This window comes from Plectropomus leopardus, chromosome 10, assembly GCF_008729295.1.
Source record: "Plectropomus leopardus isolate mb chromosome 10, YSFRI_Pleo_2.0, whole genome shotgun sequence".
Lineage (NCBI taxonomy): Eukaryota > Metazoa > Chordata > Actinopteri > Perciformes > Serranidae > Plectropomus > Plectropomus leopardus.
In genome coordinates, this window is record NC_056472.1 from 34937822 (window position 1) to 34961902 (window position 24081).

At 44.4% G+C, this 24081-nt stretch overlaps 1 protein-coding gene across 1 annotated transcript in view; it reads right to left on the reverse strand.

Moving 5' to 3' along the window:
- ttn.1 (titin, tandem duplicate 1) overlaps positions 1-24081 on the reverse strand; it is a 194389-nt gene that overhangs the window by 125507 nt on the left and 44801 nt on the right. The window contains 39 exon segments of the mRNA XM_042494071.1: positions 7-274; positions 528-608; positions 768-951; positions 1355-1637; positions 1901-2017; positions 2452-2739; positions 3706-3994; positions 4504-4790; positions 7634-7946; positions 9039-9307; positions 9435-9713; positions 9926-10204; positions 10524-10802; positions 10957-11238; positions 11324-11602; positions 11726-12013; positions 12136-12414; positions 12495-12776; positions 12865-13143; positions 13611-13892; positions 14109-14387; positions 14482-14769; positions 14873-15151; positions 15251-15529; positions 15618-15887; positions 16003-16284; positions 16368-16646; positions 17129-17407; positions 17536-17814; positions 18165-18443; positions 19732-20013; positions 20120-20398; positions 20520-20807; positions 20894-21172; positions 21262-21543; positions 21635-21913; positions 21991-22272; positions 22513-23079; positions 23369-23647. Of these exon segments, the coding sequence (XP_042350005.1) occupies positions 7-274; positions 528-608; positions 768-951; positions 1355-1637; positions 1901-2017; positions 2452-2739; positions 3706-3994; positions 4504-4790; positions 7634-7946; positions 9039-9307; positions 9435-9713; positions 9926-10204; positions 10524-10802; positions 10957-11238; positions 11324-11602; positions 11726-12013; positions 12136-12414; positions 12495-12776; positions 12865-13143; positions 13611-13892; positions 14109-14387; positions 14482-14769; positions 14873-15151; positions 15251-15529; positions 15618-15887; positions 16003-16284; positions 16368-16646; positions 17129-17407; positions 17536-17814; positions 18165-18443; positions 19732-20013; positions 20120-20398; positions 20520-20807; positions 20894-21172; positions 21262-21543; positions 21635-21913; positions 21991-22272; positions 22513-23079; positions 23369-23647 (10797 nt within the window).

Here is a 24081-nt window from a genome sequence, read left to right on the forward strand (position 1 = left end):
CCTTACCTGTGACGGTGAGCTTGGCATTGGAGATGTGCGGCCCGCAGACCACGCGGTAGTTGCCCTGGTCTTTGGGCTGGCATCTCTTGATCCTCAGGTAGTGGCGGTTGCCCACGCTGCTGATGTCGTACTCCTCGCTGGCGTCCAGTTTCTGCGTCCCTTTGTACCAGCTGAGAGTGATCTCAGGGTAGTTGATGCTGATCTGGCACTCAAAGGTGGCGCTCTGGTTCTCGACGACGGTCTGGTCGCTGATGTCCTCCATCACAGAGACGGGCTGAGGAGACAAAAGACGACATCATCAACTCAAACTCTGAGGGCGCCATCTCTCAGATGTTTGAACTTTAAATCTTGATTTAAATTCTGTCGGCACTCACGCTGTTTCTGCCTGATGACATGCACACGTGTTTAACCTACTTAAGTGTTTTTAACTCGTTTGATGAGCGAGGTGACACAGGGGCGTCCAAATCATGGATCATCAAATTATAGTATAAGTGATATTTAAATGTCCCGCTCGTGTTCTCGGGTACCTCTGTGCCGACGCGTCCCTCCAGCTGCTGGATGAGTTTGGCCATGTCCTCCTCTTCAACACGCCCGCCGTGCTCCACCTCCTGCGGACGGACAAACACACAACACGTTACCAGAGGACACGGACTCGTGTCTGAAGAGACCTGTGAGCTCAGCATCAGGACTGTGTCCCCTAAACTAAACTTTGACCCCCCACAGGTCATCAGGGGGACACGTTGGTGCTCCGTTATTTGATGTCTCACCGCTCGTCCTGTCTCCATCTCCTTCTCCTTCTTCAGGAACTCCACGGCCTGCAGGATGGCACGGTAGTCGTGGATACCGTGCTCCCGCAGGATCCTCTCGTACTCTTTGGGGTCGTGACCTCTGAGCAGCTCCACGATGTCGATGTCTTCGTCTCTCTTGGGACTCTTCTGCTTTGAGGGCGTCCTGACAAACACCAAAACATACCATCAGAGACAGCGGCGAATTCTCTTCACCACCAGCAAAAAGATTCTCACACAGTGTCATCTCAAAACTTTTCCATGACTTTTCAAGACCCCTGATTTATTTTTGTTTTCTTGCCCCATATATGTCAGAGTCACTCACAGATCTGTTCAACAAAACTGAAAATTCGACAATAATTTCTTTTTTTACAGTTTCTGTCTATGATAAAAAGTCTCACTTTTGGTGATTTTAAAAGAGAATGACTTTCAAAAATTAAAAAAAAGGTGACGATAACTTTTTAAATAGAAAGAAAAACAAATCACCAAAAACTTTTAAAGAAAATATGGACGTCCACTCTTCTGTGTCCCTCAAAGACTAAATGAAGACATTAACACGTCTCTCTTACTTCTTCAGTCTTGTCCTGATGTCTCCGATTTCTTCCACTTCGCCCTTCTTGGCGACCGCGATCTCAGCGCTGCACTCGATCTCTCCATGTTTGTTGGTGGCGACGCACCTGTAGACACCCGAGTCGGACTTTGTCACCTCTCTGATCTCCATCTTGGCATCCTGGCCCTTGTGCTCGATGGAGACGCGACCGCCGGGGGTCATCTGCCTCCACTTGCCCTTCATCCACTTCACACTGGGGATGGGGTCGCCGCCAATCTTGGCAATGAAGGTGGCGGTTCCCTCTGCAAAGAAAACAGGAGTGAACTCGGAGCTCCAGGGTGAACCTGTGCAGTTCAGATGCTGAATGATGGACTGGAGTCATCAGTGTTTCCTCTGACTGGTGTCTTTGTTATCGTATCTCAGCGTCTACACGCCATCACGCCCGTCTGATAATCACGATCCAGTCTGAAGCACACGGGAGGTGGACTCTGATGTCAGACAGAGACCCTAAAAACAACACACTGATCATTAAATCACACTTCTTCTGGTCCAGACTCTGACTTACTCTCTGTGACGGAGACATTTTGGGGCTCCTCAATGAAGAACAGGTTGTCGAGCCTTTTGACTGGAACAGCTGCAGCCGGGGCGGCAGGCTCGGCGGGGGCGGGCTTAACTCCTTTATCTAGAAAGAAGTCATGGAGGTGAATGTAGTCAAGTTGTCCAATCAAAGCCCAACAGGCTTTAATATAGTCCAAACTCTGGGCCTTTTTCTTTTTTTATTCAGTAGAATTAAACAAAAATCTCAGTTAGAATAATGAAAATTGATTTCCTCAAAATCTGGTAGATGTAATGAAAACAGAACATCAGAATGACTTAGAAATAAATACTCACTAACTCTTTATCCTGAAGAGCACAATTTATGGAGCAGACCGGATGATTCATGAGAATAATAACTGAAACCTTTCATCGCCTAAAGCTGCATCTGTTGTGCCAAATGTTGCCCAAATTCTCAGAGCTGGTGAGCAGTCTGATGTCGGCGGCGGTGAAGCATTCATGTTCTTTATGGTGTGAGGACAGTAAACATGGACCCCAGAGACTGACGGTGGACGGTGTTACCTGTCACGGTGACCCTGGACTTGCAGAAGTCTGTGCCGGTGTTGTTGCTGGCCTTGCAGAGGTAATCCCCTGCGTCACTCTTTGAGGCTGTGCTGACCTCCAGACACGCCGTCCCGCCAACAAAAGTGATTTTCATGTTTCCGCTGGACTTCAGCTCCCTCCTGTCCTTCATCCAATGGATGGTCAGCGGAGGAGAGCCGCCCACGTGGCATTTGAGGCTCAGCTTCTCACCCTCACCCACCGTAACCGGCTTCAGAGGGGCATCGAACTTTGGAGGCTGGCCGGTTTCTGAAGGAGTGATGGGAACAAAGAAGGACAGCTACAGACACTTTAAAGAGGAGGACACTGGAGACACTTCTGAAGACTTTAGCAACCTTCAGAAACCAGATGGTTCATCATCTCACCTGAGCTTGAGGGGGACCGAACTACAACTCTAACCAAACATTTAGTCCAGTTAGTCTTAAGTCTGTGATTTCTGTTGGCCCAGTTAGTCTGAATGTGATCTCTCTTCGTCCAGTTAGTCTGAATGTGATCTCTCTTCGTCCAGTTGGTCTGAATGTGATCTCGCCCTCAGTCTGATTCAAGACATTCAGATCGTAGTTTGCTATTTGGTAACAAGTCAGCTATCTTGGTGAGCTGTGTTGACCAGCTATCGGCAGTGTGTTACCAGTGAGCTGTCGCACACTGCTGGTTTTTAATTTGGGTTTCCTCTGGATAGCGAGAGAATGACCTGTCATAATCTGCCTATAACTGGCTCACCTGACATTCTCACCATAACCCTAAACAATGTCACTCCTCTTGCTGAAACCTAACCAATCCAACCAACAAAGGCAACTAGTACCAGCCAATCACTGGAAGAGTAGGGTGGGTCATTCCTTTTATATCCTAGGAAATCCAGATTTGCCTACCAGTCAGCTTACCAGCCAAAGTAACTCCCCACTTGTCTTACGAGGACGTGCAGCTGAGTTTGATTGGACACTGCTAAAAAATAACATTTTTATTTGCTCCATTTTGACTGCCTGAATAAATATGCAGATGTGTTGCTTGTGTTGACTGTTCTACGGTTCCCGATGTTCTTAACTATATTTCAGAGAGGGGCAGATCTATTTCAGCTGAAAGAACGGCACCAAGACAGACCGATGAAAGGGTTTTACCTGAAGATCATTGACCTTTTACAGAAAACACAACAAATCAATCATGATCAGGTTTAAACAAACAATGCCAAATAATTAAGACGAACCGACACGTTTATACCTGAGATGGTGAGAGAAACCCGACAGGAAGCTTTGCCAGCCTCATTGGAAGCTGTGCATGTGTATTCGCCGCCGTCAGATCTGGTACAGTCTCTGACACTCAGCACGGCCATGTTGTTCTTGAAGCTGACATCGTATTTGTCAGAGCTGTAGATTTCGCTGTTGTCCTTGTACCAGGTGACAGTCAGCGGCTGCGAGCCAGACACCCGACCCTCCATCCTCACTGTCTTACCCACAGAGTCCATCATGGACTCAGAGGGCTTCTTGGTGAAGTTGGGAGGGACTTTGCGCTCTGTTGGTGGGGAGAAAGTGACAAAATCAGACCATGTCGTGACATTTGGAAATGCTTCGCTATTCAAATTGTCATTCACCAGGCCAACGAGCCTCTCTCACCGGATCAGAGAAAACAGAGACCGACAACAAAGACAACGACATAAAAACAATCTGCAACACAAAGGCAAACAAATACAGAGGATCCACCCCATTCACTAAGACTTCTACCTGTCCACCAATCCCTTCGTCCAGCAAGCAAACATCACTCTGACCCATATCAACACCGACAACATGCTCTCAGGGACTTGTACTACCTAATCGAGTCTTTGTCTTTCTAAACCTGACAAACATGAGACCAGCCAACCCTGAACGTACCGACAACGTACCCCACGTATTTTTAGATGTTACAAATGTCCTTCTAGTGACCAACGAGCACAGGACCACAGGAAAACTACAACAACAACGATAACCACAACGGAGGTTAGTGTTAGAGACCACATGAGATGGACGGAGATGTGTTTGTTACTGTGTTACCTAGTTTAACATGAGCATGACAGGTGTCAGTTCCTTCAGCATTGGATATTTCGCAAGTGTATTTTCCTGCCGCTGCGGCTCTGTCGCTGTAGAGGACCTCCAGAACGCAGGAGGAGTCTGTGGTTTTGACGTTGTACTGGTGAGAAGCCCAGATCAACTTGTCATCCTTCTTCCACGTCACACAGACCCTCTGGCTGCCGGCATACGTGCACTCCAGCCTCAGAGGTTTACCCAGCTCATGGCACACGTCCTCCAGTTTCTTGACAAATCGGACAGGTTCTGAGAGAAGCAATGTTGAAGTCAGTCACAGAAACTACTGATCTTTACATGCGCAGGACGGACGACTATGTGACTGCGCAGTATCCACAGGTATCCATGAGGTCATGAGGGCAGAGAGAGGCTATGTGAAAGAGGTGAGGTTTACCTGTACATGGAGAAAGGTTTTAGGCACTAGAGAGGCCATCTACGTGAGTGGCATCAGTGTTACCTTTAGCAGTTATAGAGAACCCCAAGAATGAGTCCAAAAACCCAGAAATCAGTTAGCATTTCAGCACCTCCACTTCCCTGGTCTCAAAGTCACTGAATGCGTTGTCGGTTTGATGTGATGTTGGTTGGATATATGAAATAAGCTCTGTGGTTAGCACAAATTTTTGTGGTAATCACAAATTTTATATTTTGTTGGCAGACATAAAATCCATCAGTAAATCACCAGCTGTGAACTCTGCAGCTTTTATGTGTCTTTAAAAGTTGGTTGCTAGCAAGTTACTAAATGAGACTACAGAATATCATCACGTCAAACACAACTTTACAGTCTCGCTGTGATGGAGACGTTTGGTTAGATGTGTTTGGTTGGATGTGTTGTTGGTTAGATGTGTTTGGTTGGATGAATGCAGCTTTTAGCCTGGCTGTGATGGAGACGTTCAGTCATGTGACAGTGGTGTAGTTTGTCTATAGCCTAATGTTAGCTTTTAACTTCTGCTGATTGAATTTAGGCTCCAAAAATCCTGAACGTGAAGATTATCTTGGTGAATTAACAGTGAAAGTATAATAATTGTGTCTTTACCACAGAGCTTATTTTCCAAGATCCAAAATACAATGAAAAAACCTCATTGTTTGGTTGGACTACAGAAAAATATCACCCATGGGGGACTCTATGAAGTTCAAGCATGGAATCAAAGAAGAATACTAAAAAGCGCTGTGTTGTTGGTTAGTGTTACCTAGTTTGACATGAGCATGGCAGATATCAGAGCCTTCGGCATTGGAAATTTCGCAAGTGTATATCCCCTGAGCCTCCTCTCGGTCGCTGTTGAGGACTTCCAGCACGCAGCTGCAGTCTGTCGTCTTGACATTGTACTTATAAGAGGCCCAGATCGGTCTCCCATCTTTTTTCCAGCTCACGTTTATCCTTTGGCTACCGCTGAACGCGACTCTAAGTGTCAGCGGTTCACCGACCCTGAACGAAGTGTTATCCAGCTTCCTGATGAAGCGAGCAGGCTCTGTGAGAAGCAGTGAGGGGTGTTAGAAGCAAAGGGGGTGAGCAAGCATAGGCAAACATGAATCCATAATTAAAATTCACTGATGGAATTCAGTTAGGCTTAATTTAATAATGTGAAGTGGATTCTAGACAGCCAGAGTCCCACTGTACTCCAGACGAGCTCCTGCTCCACCGGCCCAGCTCATACAGCAACGCTTAACCTTTTCCACCAACATGGAACAGGTTTCATTCCAGTTCCTGCACTTAATTTTGAAACGTTCAGAGCAATTCCACCAACAGATAAAGAGCTCAAAAAGTTTTATCTTAGCTGGATTTCCTTGACCTGAAATGCAAACCAAGACAACATCAGTGGGCGAGTCATCTTCTACAGGTTGGAAGGGGAGGATGAAGTTTTGCAGGGGATATTCCTCTACATCTTCCTACCTTGCAGGTAGTCAATGTGTTTCGCCATTTGTTGCTACTGTTTACCTCCGTTTACGCCCTCGGTTGATGGCACATCCTCGATTACAATGATTAAACTTAAAACTTGTGGAAACATGGGCTGGCTTGCTCAATAGCACCAAGGTTCCAAAAACCTGAACCAGTTTAAGAGGCAGATCTAATATGGTGGAATAGGGTTATCAGAGTGTTTTTTTCCATTTGTCTTTCTTAAAAAAATGATCACTGTTATATTAAATCTTTTTGTCAGAGTCTGTGTCAAAAACATGAGTCCCAAGAGATCAAATCTTTTTTTGAACGTTATTCAAGCTTCTTTCAATCTGCAGTCCAGATAGACTCCAAAGCTGAATTTATCTTAAAGAGGATGGACACAAACATAAGACGGTGCAGATCATAACAAGGCCACCAGGGACCCCCCAGTGTAATCTATGGTTAGTCTCTGCTTTCACAAAGCACAGCACGTCTGCAGGATGTACATTTAAATACCGAAATGGTCTGTGTGGAACTTCTGCATTCAGCCCAAAATGTACGGCTGCTTACACTCGACAATCTCTGGACTTAACTGTGGGATAAATACGTGATGATAAATGCAGTTTAATCAGAGCCGGATGAATTTTTTGTTTCCACTTCTGTTCTGAACTACAAGCAGCCGTTTGCCCGGAAACCAAAACCTCAAGAACTGTCAGTTTTCAGACTGGCGGATGGAAGCAACCTCTGAAGACCGGTGAACAGAAGCTGGTCTGAGAGTACGAGGAGTTTCTGCTTTCTTTGGTTTTGTATTAGCAATGCAAATGTGAGAGTGCGTCATGGTTATACCTTTCTTAGAGGTTTTACAAATGACATAAGCATCGCAGATGGCAGAACCTTCTGCGTTAGAAACTTGACAATGATAGAGCCCAGCTGCTTCTTGCTTGTCTCTATTGAGGATGTCCAAAACGCACAAGGAATCGGTGGTCTTGATGTTGTATTGTCTCGAAGCACTGATCGACTTGCTGTCCTTCGTCCAGCTCACTTGCACTTGCTGACTGCCAGTGTACGTGCATGTCAGACTCAGTGGGTCGCCCAGACGGTGGGATGTGTCCTCGAGCTTTTTCACGAATCGCACAGGTTCTGAGAGAAGCAACACCATTAGTGTTAGGCATGTCATGTAGCCTGAAGTGCTGGCCAATCAGTGAGTATGTTAGAAGGCAGTTACCTAGTCTGACATGAGCGTGACAGACAGCAGAGCTGCTGGGATTGGATATTTCACAGGAATATCTCCCAGCAGCCTCTTCTCTGTCACTGTAGAGAACCTCCAAGACACAGGAGCTGTCTGTAGTCTTGACGTTGTACTTGTAGGAGGCCCAGATTGGTTTGCCGTCTTTAGTCCAGCTCACGTACACGGGCTGGCTGCCCGTGAAGGTGACCTGGAGCTTCAGAGGCTGGCCGACCCTGAAAGTTGAATCCTTCAGCCTTGTTACAAAGCGCAGCGGTTCTAGGAAAGGCAAGATGTTAGCTGTTAGCTGCCTGTCAACTATTGAGAGGGATTAGTCAAAATAAGTGGAAGCAACCTATGATTGTGATAAGTAAAACTAGAAATACGGCTCACTGTTTTCAGTTTTTAATGGTGTATAAATATCCATTAAAAAACAGATCTTTTTGTTCCAGTGCCTTTAAATTAACATTCACTCCAGTTAACTGTGCACTGGTTTTGCTGGTGACGAGGTCAGCCCAGAAAAGCCCACAAATGTGAACTTCATAATGAAAAGGGTCTTAGCTTGTGACTATTGCTTAAATTGGTCAAATGTGTATACCATATCAAACTAAAAACATTATTAAGCCTAAATAAACAAGTGTCAACCATAACAAATGATCAGGTTTCGTATCTTGTCCATTTTTGTGTTTGGATCAGCTGCAGACTGACTTAGGCGGATAACATCTTGTTTTAAATAAGTTAGTGTATTGTGCTTTGCTACCACTAAATGGCACAGAAAGTGTCCACAAACGAGGACAACAGTTCTGAGTTTCGCAGAATAAAGTAAAAGGTGCAGCAATCCTAAAATTTGAAGTCCTCATATGATGAGGCAGGGTCTCAGGAGGATACAGATACATTCACGTTTTTGTTTGAAAACATAAAAACCAAAAGCAATGAGCCGTCATGTTTAGTGTTTTACCTAGATGGACCTGTGCATGGCAGACTGCAGTGTTCTCAGAGTTGGAAATTTCGCAGGAGTATCTCCCTGTTGCTTCTAGCCGGTCACTGTTGAGGACCTCCAAGACACAGGAGTTATCTGTGGTCTTGACATTGTACTTGTAGGAGGCCCAGATTGGTTTGCCATCCTTTCTCCAGCTGACATAGACCCTGGGGCTGGCACTGTAAGCGCAGTACAGCGACAGGGGTCGGCCGAGTCTGAAAGTGGTGTCTTCCAGCTCTTTCATAAAGCTCACAGGTTCTACAGGAGGCAATGATGTGTTAGTTCCATGTTTTATATGTTGCAGCAAACAATTTTTTGGGTTTATCGATTGGTTTGCAGAGGATTTGCTGGTTTTTGAATTTGCAAATTGACTGTGAACAACAAAAAGTTGCATGTGTTAGTGGCATTACCTATCTTAACCATTGCATGGCAGATATCAGTGCCCTCTGAATTGGAAATCTCGCAAGAGTATTTCCCGACGGCTTCCCGGCAGTCACTGTTGAGAACATCCAGGGCACTGGAGAAGTTGGTAGTTCTAACGTTGTATTTGTACGATGCCCAGATGGGTTTGCCATCCTTCATCCAGCTGACATAGATCCTCTGGCTGCCGGTGAATTTGCACCCCAGTGTCAAAGGGTGGCCAATTTTATAGAAGGTGTTTGTCAGTTTTCTGACAAAGCGCACTGGTTCTAAGAAATCAATTAGCAATGGTGGTGTTAGAGAATGTGAGACTTTTAAACATGCTAAGTTTCATGGTATCTTATGGAAGTGCTGATAAAATTCCCTGTAATGAGGTGAGGTGCTAAGGTGGTTTACCTAGCTTGACATTAGCGTGGCAGATATCGGTTCCTTCAGCATTTGAAATTTCACATGTGTATTTTCCGACGGCCTTTTCTCGGTCACTGTTGAGGACTTCTAAGGTGCAGGTGTCTTTGGTGGTCTTGACGTTGTACTCATACGATGCCCAGATGAGTTTACTGTCCTTCTTCCAGGTCACGTTGATTCTCTGGCTTCCGCTGTACGTGCATGTGAGGCTCAAAGGTTCACGGAGTCTGAAATAAGTGTCTTCCAGCTTTTTCTCAAAGCGGGGCGGTTCTGAGAGGAGTAAGTGGTGGGTTAGTTGCAGAAAGCCTACAGTAGGTTACGCTAGCAGGCAGGTAGTAATGTAAACTAAGTGAGATCATTTGTTTAGTCATAAATGACTACCATAACCAGCTGTGCCTCTCTAGAGAGCAGCAGAAAGCCTCTGATGTTAGTGGATTGTTGAATTGAAAGCAGATGGCGTGTTAAAGAGTTTGTGACTTTACCTAGGCTGACACGAGCGTGACAGATGTCGCTTCCAGCTCCGTTGGAGATTTCGCAAGTGTATGTTCCAGCTGCTTCTTCCCTGTCGCTGTTGAGGACATCCAGAATGCAGGCGGAGTCAGTGGTTCTAACATTGTACTGATAAGAGGCCCAAATTAGCTTGCCATCCTTTTTCCACGTGACGTAGACCCTCTGGCTTCCGGCGTACGTGCAGATGAGTTTGAGAGGCTGACCCACTATGAAAGTGGTGTCCTCCAGCTTCTTGATAAAGCGCGTAGGCTCTGAGAGAAGCAATGTTGATGTTAGAAATGTGCCCACTGTTGCCATGCATTTGCTTCTTTCGCAAAGTAAACTGTGCTATTGCGGATGAATTGTAACTTGCAGCAAAAATGGAGATAGAACTAAAAAGCTTGATTAGTATTTTTTGCAAGAGTTGAATATATCACCTGAGGAAATCTTTTTGGGGTAATCAAAAGAAACATATTCAAAGTATGAATCTCTGTTTATAAGGAACAAAAACGTTCGGGAGAGAATCCAATAACATGTGCGTGGCTGACTCAAGTTTGGTTGTATGGATGAAGTATAGGAAACAAGCATCACCTTTCACCATCACTTTACAGCTGGTAGAAGCTGAACCGATCCGGTTATCTGCCTTGCAGACGTACTCGCCCTGATCAAACTTGGTTGTTTTAGTCAGTTTCAAAGTAGCAACGCCCTTGGCAAAGTCCATCGAGCAAGTGTTGGACTTGCGCAGCTTTCCACCTGCTTTGAACCAATCTATGGAGATGTCAGGAGTTCCTGAAATACAGCATTTCAGGGTAACTGGATCGCCCAGAGTTACCTCCACTGGCTCCAACTTTTCAACAAAGTATGGTCGTTCTAAAATGAAAGATGATGATGATGATGATTCAGTGATTGCAGATGTTGAGTATGAACAAATGAAAAAAAATGAATTAATGAATGACTGAATGATCATGAATTACAACAAATGAAACTACAAAACTAAGTACAACATGCATATTAACAATTTTACCTAGAATTGACACGTATGCTTCGCATCTTTCACTTCCGACGGCGTTGTTTACTTCGCAAGAGTATCTACCAGCAACCTCCATCCTGTCAGAGTTAAGAACCTCCAGGATGCAGGAGGTGTCTGTGGTGGTCACATTGTACTGATATGAGGCCCAGATGAGTTTACCGTCCTTCTTCCACGTCACATTTATTCTGGGGCTTCCAGCAAACGTGACCTCAAGCTTCAGAGGTTTGCCCTTCTCAAAGGAAATGTCCTTCAGCTTCTTCACAAAGTGGACTGGTTCTGAGAGAGGCAATTTCATCATCAGTTATTTAAAATTAATTTTTTGAAGTTTACAGATAAAAAATAAGATATCATGCTAACAAACCTTTCACAAACAGGTTTACAGGGCAGCTCTCCTTCCCTGCCTCATTAATGATCTGGCAGGTGTACTCTCCTTCGTGGGACCTGTCGACTCTGTGAAGCACCAAGGTGGCAACATCGTTCTTCAGGGCGATCTCGCAGCCCCTTCCATGCTGCATTTCTTTAGCTCCCCTGAACCATTTGACTTTCAGGGGGGCGGTGCCTTTCACTTTAGCTGAGAAAGACACATTTTTGCCGGGCAATGTTTCCTTCGCTTCAGGTGTTTCCACAAAAGATGGAGGTTCTGAGTTCAATGAAAAAAAGATTTGTTGTAAGATAATCATTAACTCTCTGTAAGGAGCCCGATCCTGTGCTATGAAAACATCCATTAAATGTTCTGTTCTCGACTCTGTTGACGTCTACTGACCTGTCACATTCATGGAAGCAGTCGTCTCACTGGCTCCCGCAGAGTTTACAGCTTTGCACGTGTATTTGCCAGAATCGGACAGTTGGACCGTTGGGACTCTCAGTCTGCAGTTATTATCGGTGCAGCTGATGTCATAGTTTGGCCCACTCTTGATCTCCTGGCCATTGTGGAACCAGGACGTTGTTAAAGGAGCAGAGCCAGCGACCTTACACTCCATCTCACCAGGCTTACCCACAATAAGGTGGGTGTCTCTCAGCTTCCTGATGAAGCTCGGTGGAATCAACTTATCTATTGTCAAAAAACAAGGTATGAAGGATTTTAGAGCTAACTGCTAAAAAAAAAAAAATGATGGAATTGTCATAAGACATTTAGAAAGTTCATGAAAGAGCATGGATACAAAGGCCACCAACCTGAAACAGAGAGCTTAGTTTTGCTTGAGGCAGTACCAACATGGTTTGTCACCTCCAGCTTGTATTCTCCAGCGTCTGCTTTATCAGCAGACCGAATCTTCAGGGCAGCTACCTTCTTTGTGAAGGACATCTGATATTTGGCACCTGAAGAGATCCCTTTGTTATCCTTGAACCACTTCACTTTCAGTTCTGGTGTGCCAGATACTGTGACTTCAATAGCTGTGTTTTCTCCTGACTTGACGTTCAAGGACTCGGGGCTATCCACGATAGCAGCGGGTTCTAGAAATCAGGGAAGAAAACGTTAAACTAAAGACTCCTTACACTGGCGGTCATGTAACTAGGTCTGGAGTCCTACAAACCTAGGACGGTCACTTGGGAGACAGACTCCACAACTCCAGAGTCGTTCCTCAGCTGGCAGGTGTATTTACCAGCCGTGGTTGAGTCTGCTTTGGGCACTACAAGGGTGATCACATTATTCTCAAAGGTGATCTTCCTGTTGTCCCCGTCTCTGAGAATGTGATCCTTGTCCTGAATCCAGGACACGGTCAAAGGCTCAGAGCCTTTCACAGTGGCTGTCAGTGTCAGCTGCTGACCGGTAGTCACCGACTGGTCAACCAGTGACTTGACAAACGCTGGTTTTTCTGAATAGTGACGGAAAGATCAAAAGTGAGGAGAGGCAATCGAACTAAGACTAACCTGTGGGAAAATGACCTATGAGACTGTACTAACCTTTGAGGCTAATGGTGGTGCGACAGCTTTCACTTCCTACATTGTTTGACACTCTGCACTCGTAAAGACCAGTGTCATCTTGCACCAGTTTCATAATGTGAAGAGCGGCAGAGCTGCCCTCACTGACCATCTTATATTTCCTGCTCTCCTTCAGTGGCCGTTTGTCTTTGTACCAGTTAACCTGGAAAGGTGGAGTACCGTACACCTCACAGTGGAGGCTGGCTTCTTTCCCTGGAATGCCCTCTACTGGACTTGGAGTTTTAATGAAGGATGGGGACTCTGGAAAACATATCAGAGATATTAACAATCTGCCAGCCATTCGTTGGGCAGTTCCAGATTCTGGTTGAGGGTCATGCTTAAGTTCAGTCCATGCTTGACGAGTCCATCCAGATTTTGACAGAAAGATCATTAGTGAGAGAAAACGTAGGGGTTAACTGTGGGGAGAATTCATGTCATTCCATCAAAAACAGGGAAAAACATATCTCTAAAAAAAGAGGAAACAATCAGACTCATGCTATCCAACAAACTGGAGGGCAAAAATCAGATGTTCCACTGAAACAGAAGGTAGAGTTGTTGGAATCCATGCTAAAGTTTTAGACAAAGTTCCACTCATAAAACGTTAAACTCAAGACCAATACTAAAACAATCTGCACCATTTTCATTCCTTCTTTTTCATGCTACACAAGTTCAGAGGAGACAAAATCCACAAAACAACTTGTAGCAAAGGCATCTGTTGGATAGCTGACCTTGGACTGTGAGAATGGAGCTGCAGCTTACACTGCCAGCATCGTTATGAGCCTCACAGGTGTAGACTCCGTTATCCTCAAACCTTGCAGTGCGCAGCTGGAGGTACGCAGTCGAGTCAACAAACATCGTCTTATAGTTTTCGCCGTCTGTTATCTTTTGTTCATTTTTGTACCAGCACATAGTCAGGGAGTGTGAGCTGGTGGCCTTGCATTCGAAACGGAGTCCCTCACACTGCTTCACAAAGGTAGTGGGAGGAAGTTTCAGGATAAACTGAGGGGGCTCTGCAAAGTCAAAAAAGATCAAGTTACTATCGTCAGAATAAAGATACCCTTATGGAGGATGGTAACAGGTGATGCTGATGAAAACACAGATATTCCTGGTGAGAGAAGAAATGGTAAAGAGATCAGGCAGAAAATGAAGAGGAGCTGTGAAAATGGAGAACAAAGATGGAGTTAATCAAGAGGTCATGGTGATGGACAAAAAAAAAGAAGTCCAACCTTTCACCAGCAACTCTGCTGCACTTTTCACTGTGCCTGCTTCATTGCTGACTTGGCAAGAATAAACTCCACATTGCAGAGTCCCGACTGAGTAGAGCTCTACAGAGGAAGAATATTCCTCCCAGCTGATCGAACAGGATGGCCCTGTGATCAGTTCCATGTCATCCTTGAACCATTTCACCATAAATGGAGGCGTTCCTTCAAAGACACTCTTGAAGAGTACAGTAGACTTTGGGAGAACAGCCTGAGACTCAGGCTCACAGACGAACCTTGGTGGCACTAAAACCCACACACACACAAAAAAAAGATTACCATACATGACTAACAGCCTGGGAAATTATTTTTTGAATAAAGCCAACCTTTGAATGCTAACCTTTAGCTGTGAGGACTCCACTGCACACACAGCTGCCTGCTTTGTTGGTAAGTTTACAGGAATATTCTCCTGTATCAGCACCTTCGCTCAGCTTGAACTCCAGCGAGACTGTGTTTTCAATGTGCAGGAGTTCATATTTTGAGCTCTTGGTGATCTTGTCCTTGCCTTTGGTCCATTCAACTGATATTGGAAGAGAACCGGCAACCTTGCATTCCATGGTAACCACTGAACCCATAATTGCTTGAATGTTTGTTAATTTTCTAACAAACGTTGGAGGAATTACTTCTTCTGTTTAAAGTAATATTACAAGATAATTAGTCAAGAGAAAAAGAAAACACAATTCTAGAACTTAAATATTTGTTCTATCAAGGGTTGAAGAGTTTTTACAAACCTAAAACAACCAGCACAACTTTACAGCTGCAAGTCCCGACAGAGTTTGTGGCTTCGAAAAGGTATTCTCCACCGTCCTCCAGCTGAGAGGACTGTATGTTAAGACTGCTGACGTTGTTCTTGTAGTAGAGACGACGTTTTTGGCTTGACTGGAGCTCTTTGCCATCTTTAGACCATCTCACCCTGATCTGAGGAATTCCAGTGACCCTGCACTCAAGACTAACCGGATCTCCACAAGTCACTTTGACTACCTCTGGTTTCTCTTGGATTGAAGGAGGTTCTACAACATCGAGAAAAAGAGGTGAGTGCACTTGTTATTGCCATTCAAACTTGCTACCTGTGTTGTTATGCAGAAGAATCGAGCATGAAGCAGAAATACCTTGCACTACCAGCGTGGCAAAGCATTTGTCCTGCCCAGCCTCGTTTACGACCTGGCAGGTGTATTTCCCGCTGTGAGTGGCTTCACAGGCAGGAATCCTGAGTGTGGCCTCTTTGTTATCAAATATTCTCTCAATTTTTGGATCTTCTGGGATCCATTTTTCATCTTTTTGCCATTGTACAGATAGAGGCTGAGAGCCTTCCACAGTGCAGCGAAAGACTGCAACATCTCCCAGAATAGTGGAGGCATTTTCTATCTTCTTAACAAATGTTGGAGGGACTAATACAAAGAAAAGATGTCATTGTAATGCCAGAAAATGTACAGAGCTGTAAGCCTAATGTTTGTCAGTGTCATCAGTTAAACCAACCTTTCAGAGACAGGGCTGCAAAGCCAGTACAACTTCCAGCCTCATTGGCTACCACACACTGGTAAGTACCAACATCTTCCACTTTACAGTCCTGGATTTTCAAGCTCACATTATCAACGATAACATACTTTTGGCTTGATTTGATTGGCTTTTTATCCTTGAACCATGTGACCTTAAACGGCGCACTTCCTGCCAATCTGCATGCAAACACGGCTGTGGAACCTTTAACAACCTCAAGAGACATCAGCTCTTCAGCTAACAGAGGAGGCTCTGAAATAACAAAGAAAATCAAACTAAAGCAACCTTTGATCTGGATCAGTGATGTCATTTATCTTGACTTTTAACAGAAACAAAGAGAAGATGTGAAAATGTAAAGAAAACCAACCTTTCACTTCGAGCTCAACTGTACAGCTCTCTGTTCCAGCTTCGTTAGAGACTTCGCAGAAGTATTTCCCACTGTCATTTTCACTAACTTGACAAATCTCTAAGGTGGCTACAGAGTTAAAAAACAACATCTTGTGTTTGACCGTTTGTTGAATCTGAGCTCCATCTCTGAACCAACGCACAGAGATCTCTGGAGAACCAGCAACCTTACACTCAAACACTGCAGTATCTCCCACTCTCACTACTGATACACCTTCAGGTGTATCTATGAAAAATGGGGGTTCTGAAAAAAAACACATACAGAAGTTACTTTGGTAAGGTGATCACTACAACGCAAACTGATAAAGTTCAGAGGCCAATATTAACCTTTGACAAAGAGTGTTGTCTGGCATGAAGTGGAGCCAACATCATTGTGTATCTCACAGACATAGTCTCCAGAATCTGAGGTTTTGGCAAAGAAGAGCTCCAGAGAGCTGGAGGTGTTGTCTTTGATCACAGAGCAGTCTGCGCTGGATAAAATCTCTTTCTTGTTTTTAAACCATTTGGTGGTCAATGGCGGTGTGCCAGAGATTCGAACATTAAACTTAACCTTTGAGCCAGGTAAAACATCCATGGATTCAGGCTTTTCAAGGATGCATGGTGGCTCTGTTGGTGGACAAAACCCGACACCCGATTATAACATCAACATATATAATATGATTATACCTTAAACTCCAAGAAAGTGCTGAGGATGCTTAAAAAATTCAAACCTTTAACAAACAAGATCCTAGAGCACTGGACGGTTCCCGCCTTGTTTTTAGCGATGCAGGTGTAGCTGCCGCTGTCTTTACTGTCAAGACGACTGATTTCCAGGAAAGCAACATTCTCGAAGAACGTGCATTTGTGTTTCTCATCAGTCTGGATCTCTTTCTCATCTTTGTACCATTGTATCGTCATCGGCAGGGAGCCGGATACAAGGCACTCCAGATGAGCAAACGATCCTCTGATAGCTTCAGTCTCCATCAGTCTTCTTGTGAAAGACGGTTTAATAATCTGATCTATTACACACAAAGTGCAAAACCATGTTAAGTTGGTTGTATGAATTCAGATAATCTCATGAAAGATGTAAAACTTTGAGATAAACTAACCTAAGACAGTAACAGCTGCATCACATGAACTGTACCCAGCACTGTTTGAAACCTCAAAGGTGTATTCACCGCCATCGCTCTTCTGTGTTTCAACTATGTGGAGCACAGAGCTGGTGTCTGTGCTCTTTATTCTGTATCTCTGGCCCGAGGTCAGCTGCTTTCCTGCCTTCATCCATCTGGACTTGAGCGGTTTGGTGCCTGAGAACCTGCATTCGAGCCTGGCTGGGTCGCCCTGGGTTACACTGATGGACTCTGCATGTTCTGAAATACTTGCTGGTGCTGGGGTAACAAATTGATCCATGACACAGTCAGCTGCTACCACTTACAGGAGTTCATGCGACACATAAAACATCAAGCTGGACATGAAGACAACAGCAGTAAAGACAAGAGACAAACATCCTACAAACCTGTCACTATGAGCACAGCGGCACATCTCTGAGTCCCGGCTTTGTTCTGTGCCTTACAGATATATTTTCCACCGTGTGACAACTCAGCATTTTTCAAAGTCAACACGGCACTTTTGTTGTCAAAGGACATCTTAATATGCTCGTCTTCTGTGAGCTCATAATCGTCCTTGATCCAGGAGACAGTCATGGGAAATGATCCAGACAACATACACTGCATAGAGACCTCAGAGCTCACAATGCAGGACATATCCTCTAGTCTTTGAATAAACGTTGGTGGTTCTAGTGAGAGAAGACCATAAAATCAGACTGTAGGCTACAAGAGGGTTTACACAAACACAGATGATCCACATTGCAAATCTAAATCTTCCTGATCAAACCTTCAGCAGACTTTATCTCCTCACAAATTACGGTAAATGTTTAGGACTAAAGTATGCTGAAGAGAAAATGTCACGATGCCTGCATTACATTTCTGTTATCACACATCTGCTTGTTGTTTATTTCTTAAATTTGTCCAAAATGCCCAAACCTTTATTCACTAAATTTGCATAGAGGCGTAAATTATAGTCAAATGGGCAACATGACGAAAGATAACCATGGATGTCAGTATCTGAGACTGTTCTTTCACTAACCTTTCAGTGAAATTTGGCAAGAACAAGAAGTCTCCCCAACATCATTTGCAACAGTGCACTGGTAGGTCCCAGCATCTCCGGCCTCACAGCTTGAAATCTGAAGAGTGACGGTGTCATTTTCAACACTGATCTTATGCCTTTTGTCGTTTCTGATCAGCTTCTCATTGAGAAAGCAACTTATTTCAAATGGAGGAGAACCTGAAACAGTTCCTTCCAAGAAAACCTCGGATCCTTTTACAAGCTCAGCTGATTCGAAAGGCCTCACAAACACTGGAGGCTCTATAAAACAAAGATAATAAAGGTCATATTAAAGGGAAATTGAGGGCTGAAGGGTTAGTCTGGTCCACAGAATTCATTTAGCTGTTCAGAGCCTCCACATTACACTCCACTCTCACACCCCTTTTCCATCAATATGGACCAGGTTCCCACATCTGATTACTGATTGACTGATTACTTCTGTTGTGCAACAACCTCTATCGATGACACATCGTTGATTGCAACGGTTCTGTCTGAATCTGGTAGTAACGCGGGGTGGTTTGCAAGATAGCACCAAGACTCCAGGACTCCTGAACAGGACCGGTTCAAGCACCACAGATAAACTGGTGGAAATGGGGAATCATTGGTCTCTTAAGTAAATGCACCAATGATGGTGTATTGATTCTCTGCAACATGTTCGCTCAGTTCGCTTGATAAAAAACTTCAGAACTGAAAGTTGTGATTGATAATTAACCTCTGGGACTGAGAACATTTGTGATGTTGACATTATCTCACCACTGAAAAATGATTTAGTCAAAAGCAAAACTTGGATTCCAAACTAGTATCTACCTCAACATATCATGGCTCACAGGGGGCGTTCAGAGACCTTTGTTTGGCTGTTTCTTTCATACATTTATGTATTAAGGTAACAATATATATATTGTGTAACGTTTGTTTGTTTTGTTCTCTCCCAACAAAAGCTGAATTAACTAATTACCTTGCTTGACACACAGGTCTGCAAGAAGTGCTGTTGAGATTTGTGAGATATGCAAGTCAACTCTGTGACCTTCGGTTTTTCATAATTACAGAACGTGGCGTTCTGTGTTCTGGTTCATGGAGTCGTTTGGCGAGGGACCCGAAGCGTGCGACCTAAGTCAAGGTTCGTGTTGAGGTTTATTCATCCCTCTAATAGCTTTACCCAGTTTTCCTTTAGAGGGTTGGGTTTAGAGGGTTTAGAGGGCCACGCTGGAACTGATCCCAGCGGACGCCAAGTGACCTAGGCGCTAAGGGCTGGGTTTAATAACCACCAAGAGTCATAAGTAAAAATAAATAAATAAATAAAAAAAAATACAGAGTGTGATCCCTCACCAGCTTCCCATCTGCAAACACAGCTAATATGTCTTGTGGGAAGTACAAGTGAGCCGTAATGCCAGGAGTCAAACTCCTGGTCTTTGTGGGGGTAGACAGGGACGTGACCTCTGCACTCCTGTCAATGTAGGCGGCACTGAACATGTTCAAGAACAATGTGGACCAGACTCTAAAGTATCTTAGAAAAACAGGATAAACTCTGACGACTGAAGACTGAACCAACCTTTGACTGTTACTGTGCTGCTGCACTGGTCTCTGCCGGCTTCACTGGATGCCATACAGACATAATCTCCACTATCCTCTGCAGAGCAGTTCTCGACCTCCAGGGTCGCTATTGAGCTGTCAAAGGCCATTGTGTGTCTGTGGTCTGGAGCAATTTCTGAGCCATTTTTAAACCATTTGATGGTAATAACAGGAGTGCCCTGCACTTTGCAGGACAGCCTTAGAGGCAGTCCAGTTTTCAGCAGCTGTGATGGCTCGAGCTTCATTGTAAATGTTGGGGCTTCTGTAAATTAACAGTAACAATCAAAGTCAACAAGACCTCAAACAAGAGGTTAAGTAAATAAACAACAGTCCATATCAGTTGTTTGAAAGAAAGAATGAAACAGCACCTTTCACAAAGAGGACTGCGGTGCAGTCCACCTTCCCAGCATCATTGGATACTTGGCATGTGTATTTAGCGCAGTCACTTGGTTTCACAGAGTGAAGCTCCAAAGAGCTTGAGGAGGCATCTTTCTTTATGAAACACTTTCCCCCAGTGAAAATCTCTTTCTCCTCTCTGAACCATTTAACAACCAGCGGAGCTGATCCTGTAAAGGCTGATTTTATCACAACATTTGATCCGGGTGAAGCATCCTGGGACTCAGGTGTCATAGTGAAGACTGGAGGTTCTGGAGTTATTAAGGAAGAAAAAGAGCACACATATTCAAAGCCTATCAGTAAGGTCTGATAATTTCTATTGTCTGCTAAATTCTGTTTAATCTCAAGTTTAAGTAAGTTAACTCTTCTGACCTCTGACGGACAAAGTACCACTGGTCTCTTTTTCTCCGGCATCATTGGAGGCCCGGCATTTATAAACTCCACCATCGCTTTGCTCCAGGCCGGTAATCGTCACAGTGGCTTTAAACTCACTGAATTCAAGTTTATGTTTGTGGTTGCTGTGAATTTCTTTATTGTCTTTGTACCATAAAACAACCATCGGCTGAGATCCAGCAACTCTGCATTCCAAGGTAACATTACTACCAATATTCGCGTCCACTTTCTTGAGAGTTTTGGTGAAGGATGGTGGAGCAGCACGATCTGTGTAAGGAAATATATCACAGACACATGATCAAGGGCCAAATTTTTGTAGCCGTTATTAAAAATATATACTTGCTAAAACTAACCTATCACAGTGACTGAGCAGGTGCACTCGTCTTTTCCAACTTTATTGGACACCTCCATCTTGTAATCTGAAGTGTCTCCTTTATCTGCTGAGAGAATCTTTAGGATGGCGGTGTTCTCCTTTACGGTCATCTTATATTTACGGCCACTGATCATCTCCTTCCCGTCTTTAAACCACTTCACTTTGAGCTCTGGGCTTCCAGAAATTGTGCACTCCAACGTGGCTGAATCTCCTGCAGTCACGCTGATGGACGCTGCTTTCTCTACGATCTTAGCGGGTTCTAAAATACAACATGAGTTTTCAGAGTCAAAAACATTTACATCTAACCTTTAAAAACACTTGAATAAATAGTTAGAAATGTGTTCTAACCTTGAATTGTTAGGACTGCTTCACATTTCTGCTGTCCTGCCTGGTTTTCGGCAAGGCAAGTGTACTTGCCGCCGTGTTTTATCTCAACAGATGAGAAGGAAATGCTGGTGATGTTGTTCTCAAATGTCATTTTGACATTTGGATCATCGTCTCTGATCAGCTCAGAGTCTTTCATCCATTTGACAGTGATGGGAGCTGAGCCTTTCAGAGTTCCCTGTAGCCTCACTGTATTTCCTGACACTGCTGTAGAACTCTCAATCCTCTTTGAGAACATTGGAGGCTCTGAAATTACAGGAGTTGTGATAATGACATAAACAACGGCCCAGAGCAGTAGAGTAATTAAGTATGTCTAGTATTTCTTGACATCACTGACCTTTCTGTTTAGTCAACGACTTTGAGGATACTGTTCCGACCTCGTTTGATACGACACATTCATATTCACCAGCGTCAGCACTCTCAAATGAGTGAATCTCTAGAGAGGCCAGGGCGCCCTGCGACACTATTCTGTACTTCTTATCTGCTGACAGACGCTGCTTATTCTTTTTCCAGGCCACCTCGAATGGTGCAGAGCCTGAAATCTCACACTCCAACACAGCTACTGATCCTCTGACTGCCTCTAACGAGACCAACTCCTTTCTGAAGGATGGAGGTTCTGAAGGGGAACAGATAGCACAGTTAGTTCTTATTCTGGAAATTTGGTCAGTACTTAAATGCCCTCAGTCTACACACCTTTCACTGTCACTTTAGTGCTGCAGCTCTCACAGCCTGACTCATTGAGAACCTCACAGGTAAAGTTTCCACTGTCACTCAACATGACATCCTTTATCTCAAAAGTTGCGACACCATCCTTCAGACTGACATCATATCGGCCACCGGCAGACAACTCGTCGTTATTAAAGAACCAGGTGGCGTGAAGTTCAGGGGATCCTTTGACGGTGCACTGCAGCCGAGCGGTGCTGCCTTGCCTCCAAACTGTGGTGGCTTCCAGCCTCTTTACAAAGACTGGTGGCTCTGCAGAGGTGTTTGGTTAGAAAGAGCCAAAATGAAGTCAGAGGAGTCATTTAAAAATAACAACTCAGCTTTATAAGAGAATTGATTTAAGACTGAAGAGGGGGAGCAGGTCTAACTGGGACATCGATTCACAATTTACAATTCACAGAATACAATTATGTGAATTTTCAGTCCTGCAGATTTGTGACAGCTTCAAATACTGCAGAAGCCATGAAAATTTACCAGACAGACAGCTCTTACCTTGTACCTTCACCGAGGTGGAGCAAGTCGCACTCCCAGCATCATTTGTCACCGTGCACACATAATTTCCACAATCTTTCATTGTGGTCTTTGGGATATCAAGAGTGACTGTCTTATCCTCAAAAGACAGTTTACAGTCCGGAGACTGATGGACTTTTCTACCATCTCTGGTCCAGGTGACAGTTACTCCAGTGTCCTCATCCACCTGACACTCCAGGTGCAGAGGACCTCCAACCACAGCCGCCAGTGGACCCAGCGGCTTTACAAAGTTGGGTTTATCAACAACACGCAGCTCCGTGCTGCACTCAGCTGTCCCAACATTATTTGACACCTTGCACACATAGAGGCCCCTGTCAGCGGGCTCCAGGTTGTTTATTTCAAGAGTGTGCTTATTCTTTTCACAAGATGTTTGGTAGCGTGCAGGCACTTGGGGTAAGGCCTGGTCATCTCTGAGCCAGACAACATTCAGTGGAGCAGATCCTGTTATTACACAATGAATCACTGCCCTCTTTCCAACATACGCAGTCTGAGGGTCAGGTTTAGTTATAAAGGCAGGGGGACATTGTTCTATAAGAATTCAGAAGAAAGAAAAACACATTAGTTGCATTATGTTATACCCTGTTGATTTACCTTAACCAAAACCTGCCAATTAGACAAAACCAAACCAGCAGAGCAAGAAAGATTCAAAATCAATTCACAATTAAACAAATGAAACAAAAAGCTCCACCAGCAAAGAACAGCAGAAGATAATACCTTGTAGGAAAAACAAATCAGCAACAGTTCTACATTCAAGTGTGGTTCAAAACCATTTCCAAACTCAACCAGCGAAGAAGAGGGAAACATGCGCTGCTCTTACCTGTCACGCTGAGAGTGGCGGAGCATTCATCGCTGCCATGAAGATTGGACGCCTTGCAGGTGTATTCACCACTATCGTCCCTGCTTGGACTCAGGATCTCCAGAGAGGAAGTGCTGAAGCGACTGATAATCCTGTACCTATCACCCTCTTTGATGGGGTTTGCTCCTTTGAACCACTTGAAGTTCACATTCGGAGCATCCTCAGTTTCACATTCAAACTTGGCAGGGTGACCAATGGTTATCTCCACAGGGACAATCCTGTGCCTGAATGCAGGTTTCACTGCAAAAAAATTTTAAAAGACAAAGTAAATAAACTGAATGAGATGAAATGGAGACAAAAATGAGTGATTCTACTGGAGGAGGTGATGTATTGAACCTGGGATGGAAAGTGACACACAAAAGTTATCCTGAAACTGCGGAGAAAAATGTTATTAGGTTGAGGATGTGATGACTAGAAAGCATGCATAGAGGAACGGAGCAGGAGGGAGGACTGATGGATGTTTTAAGATATGGAGTCAAAGGTGAATCTTAAAAGACAAAGGATATGGGGCCAATGTGCATGTGGACTAACAGATGAGCTTGACGGAAAAGTGAGGATGTCACTGCTGTCTGGTGAAAACCTCAAATACCCAGATTTGACTTGTAAAATACCCACAGACACCTTCAGACACCTAATGTTTTCAGGTTAGTCTTTGAAAGACTTTGTGGGTGTTC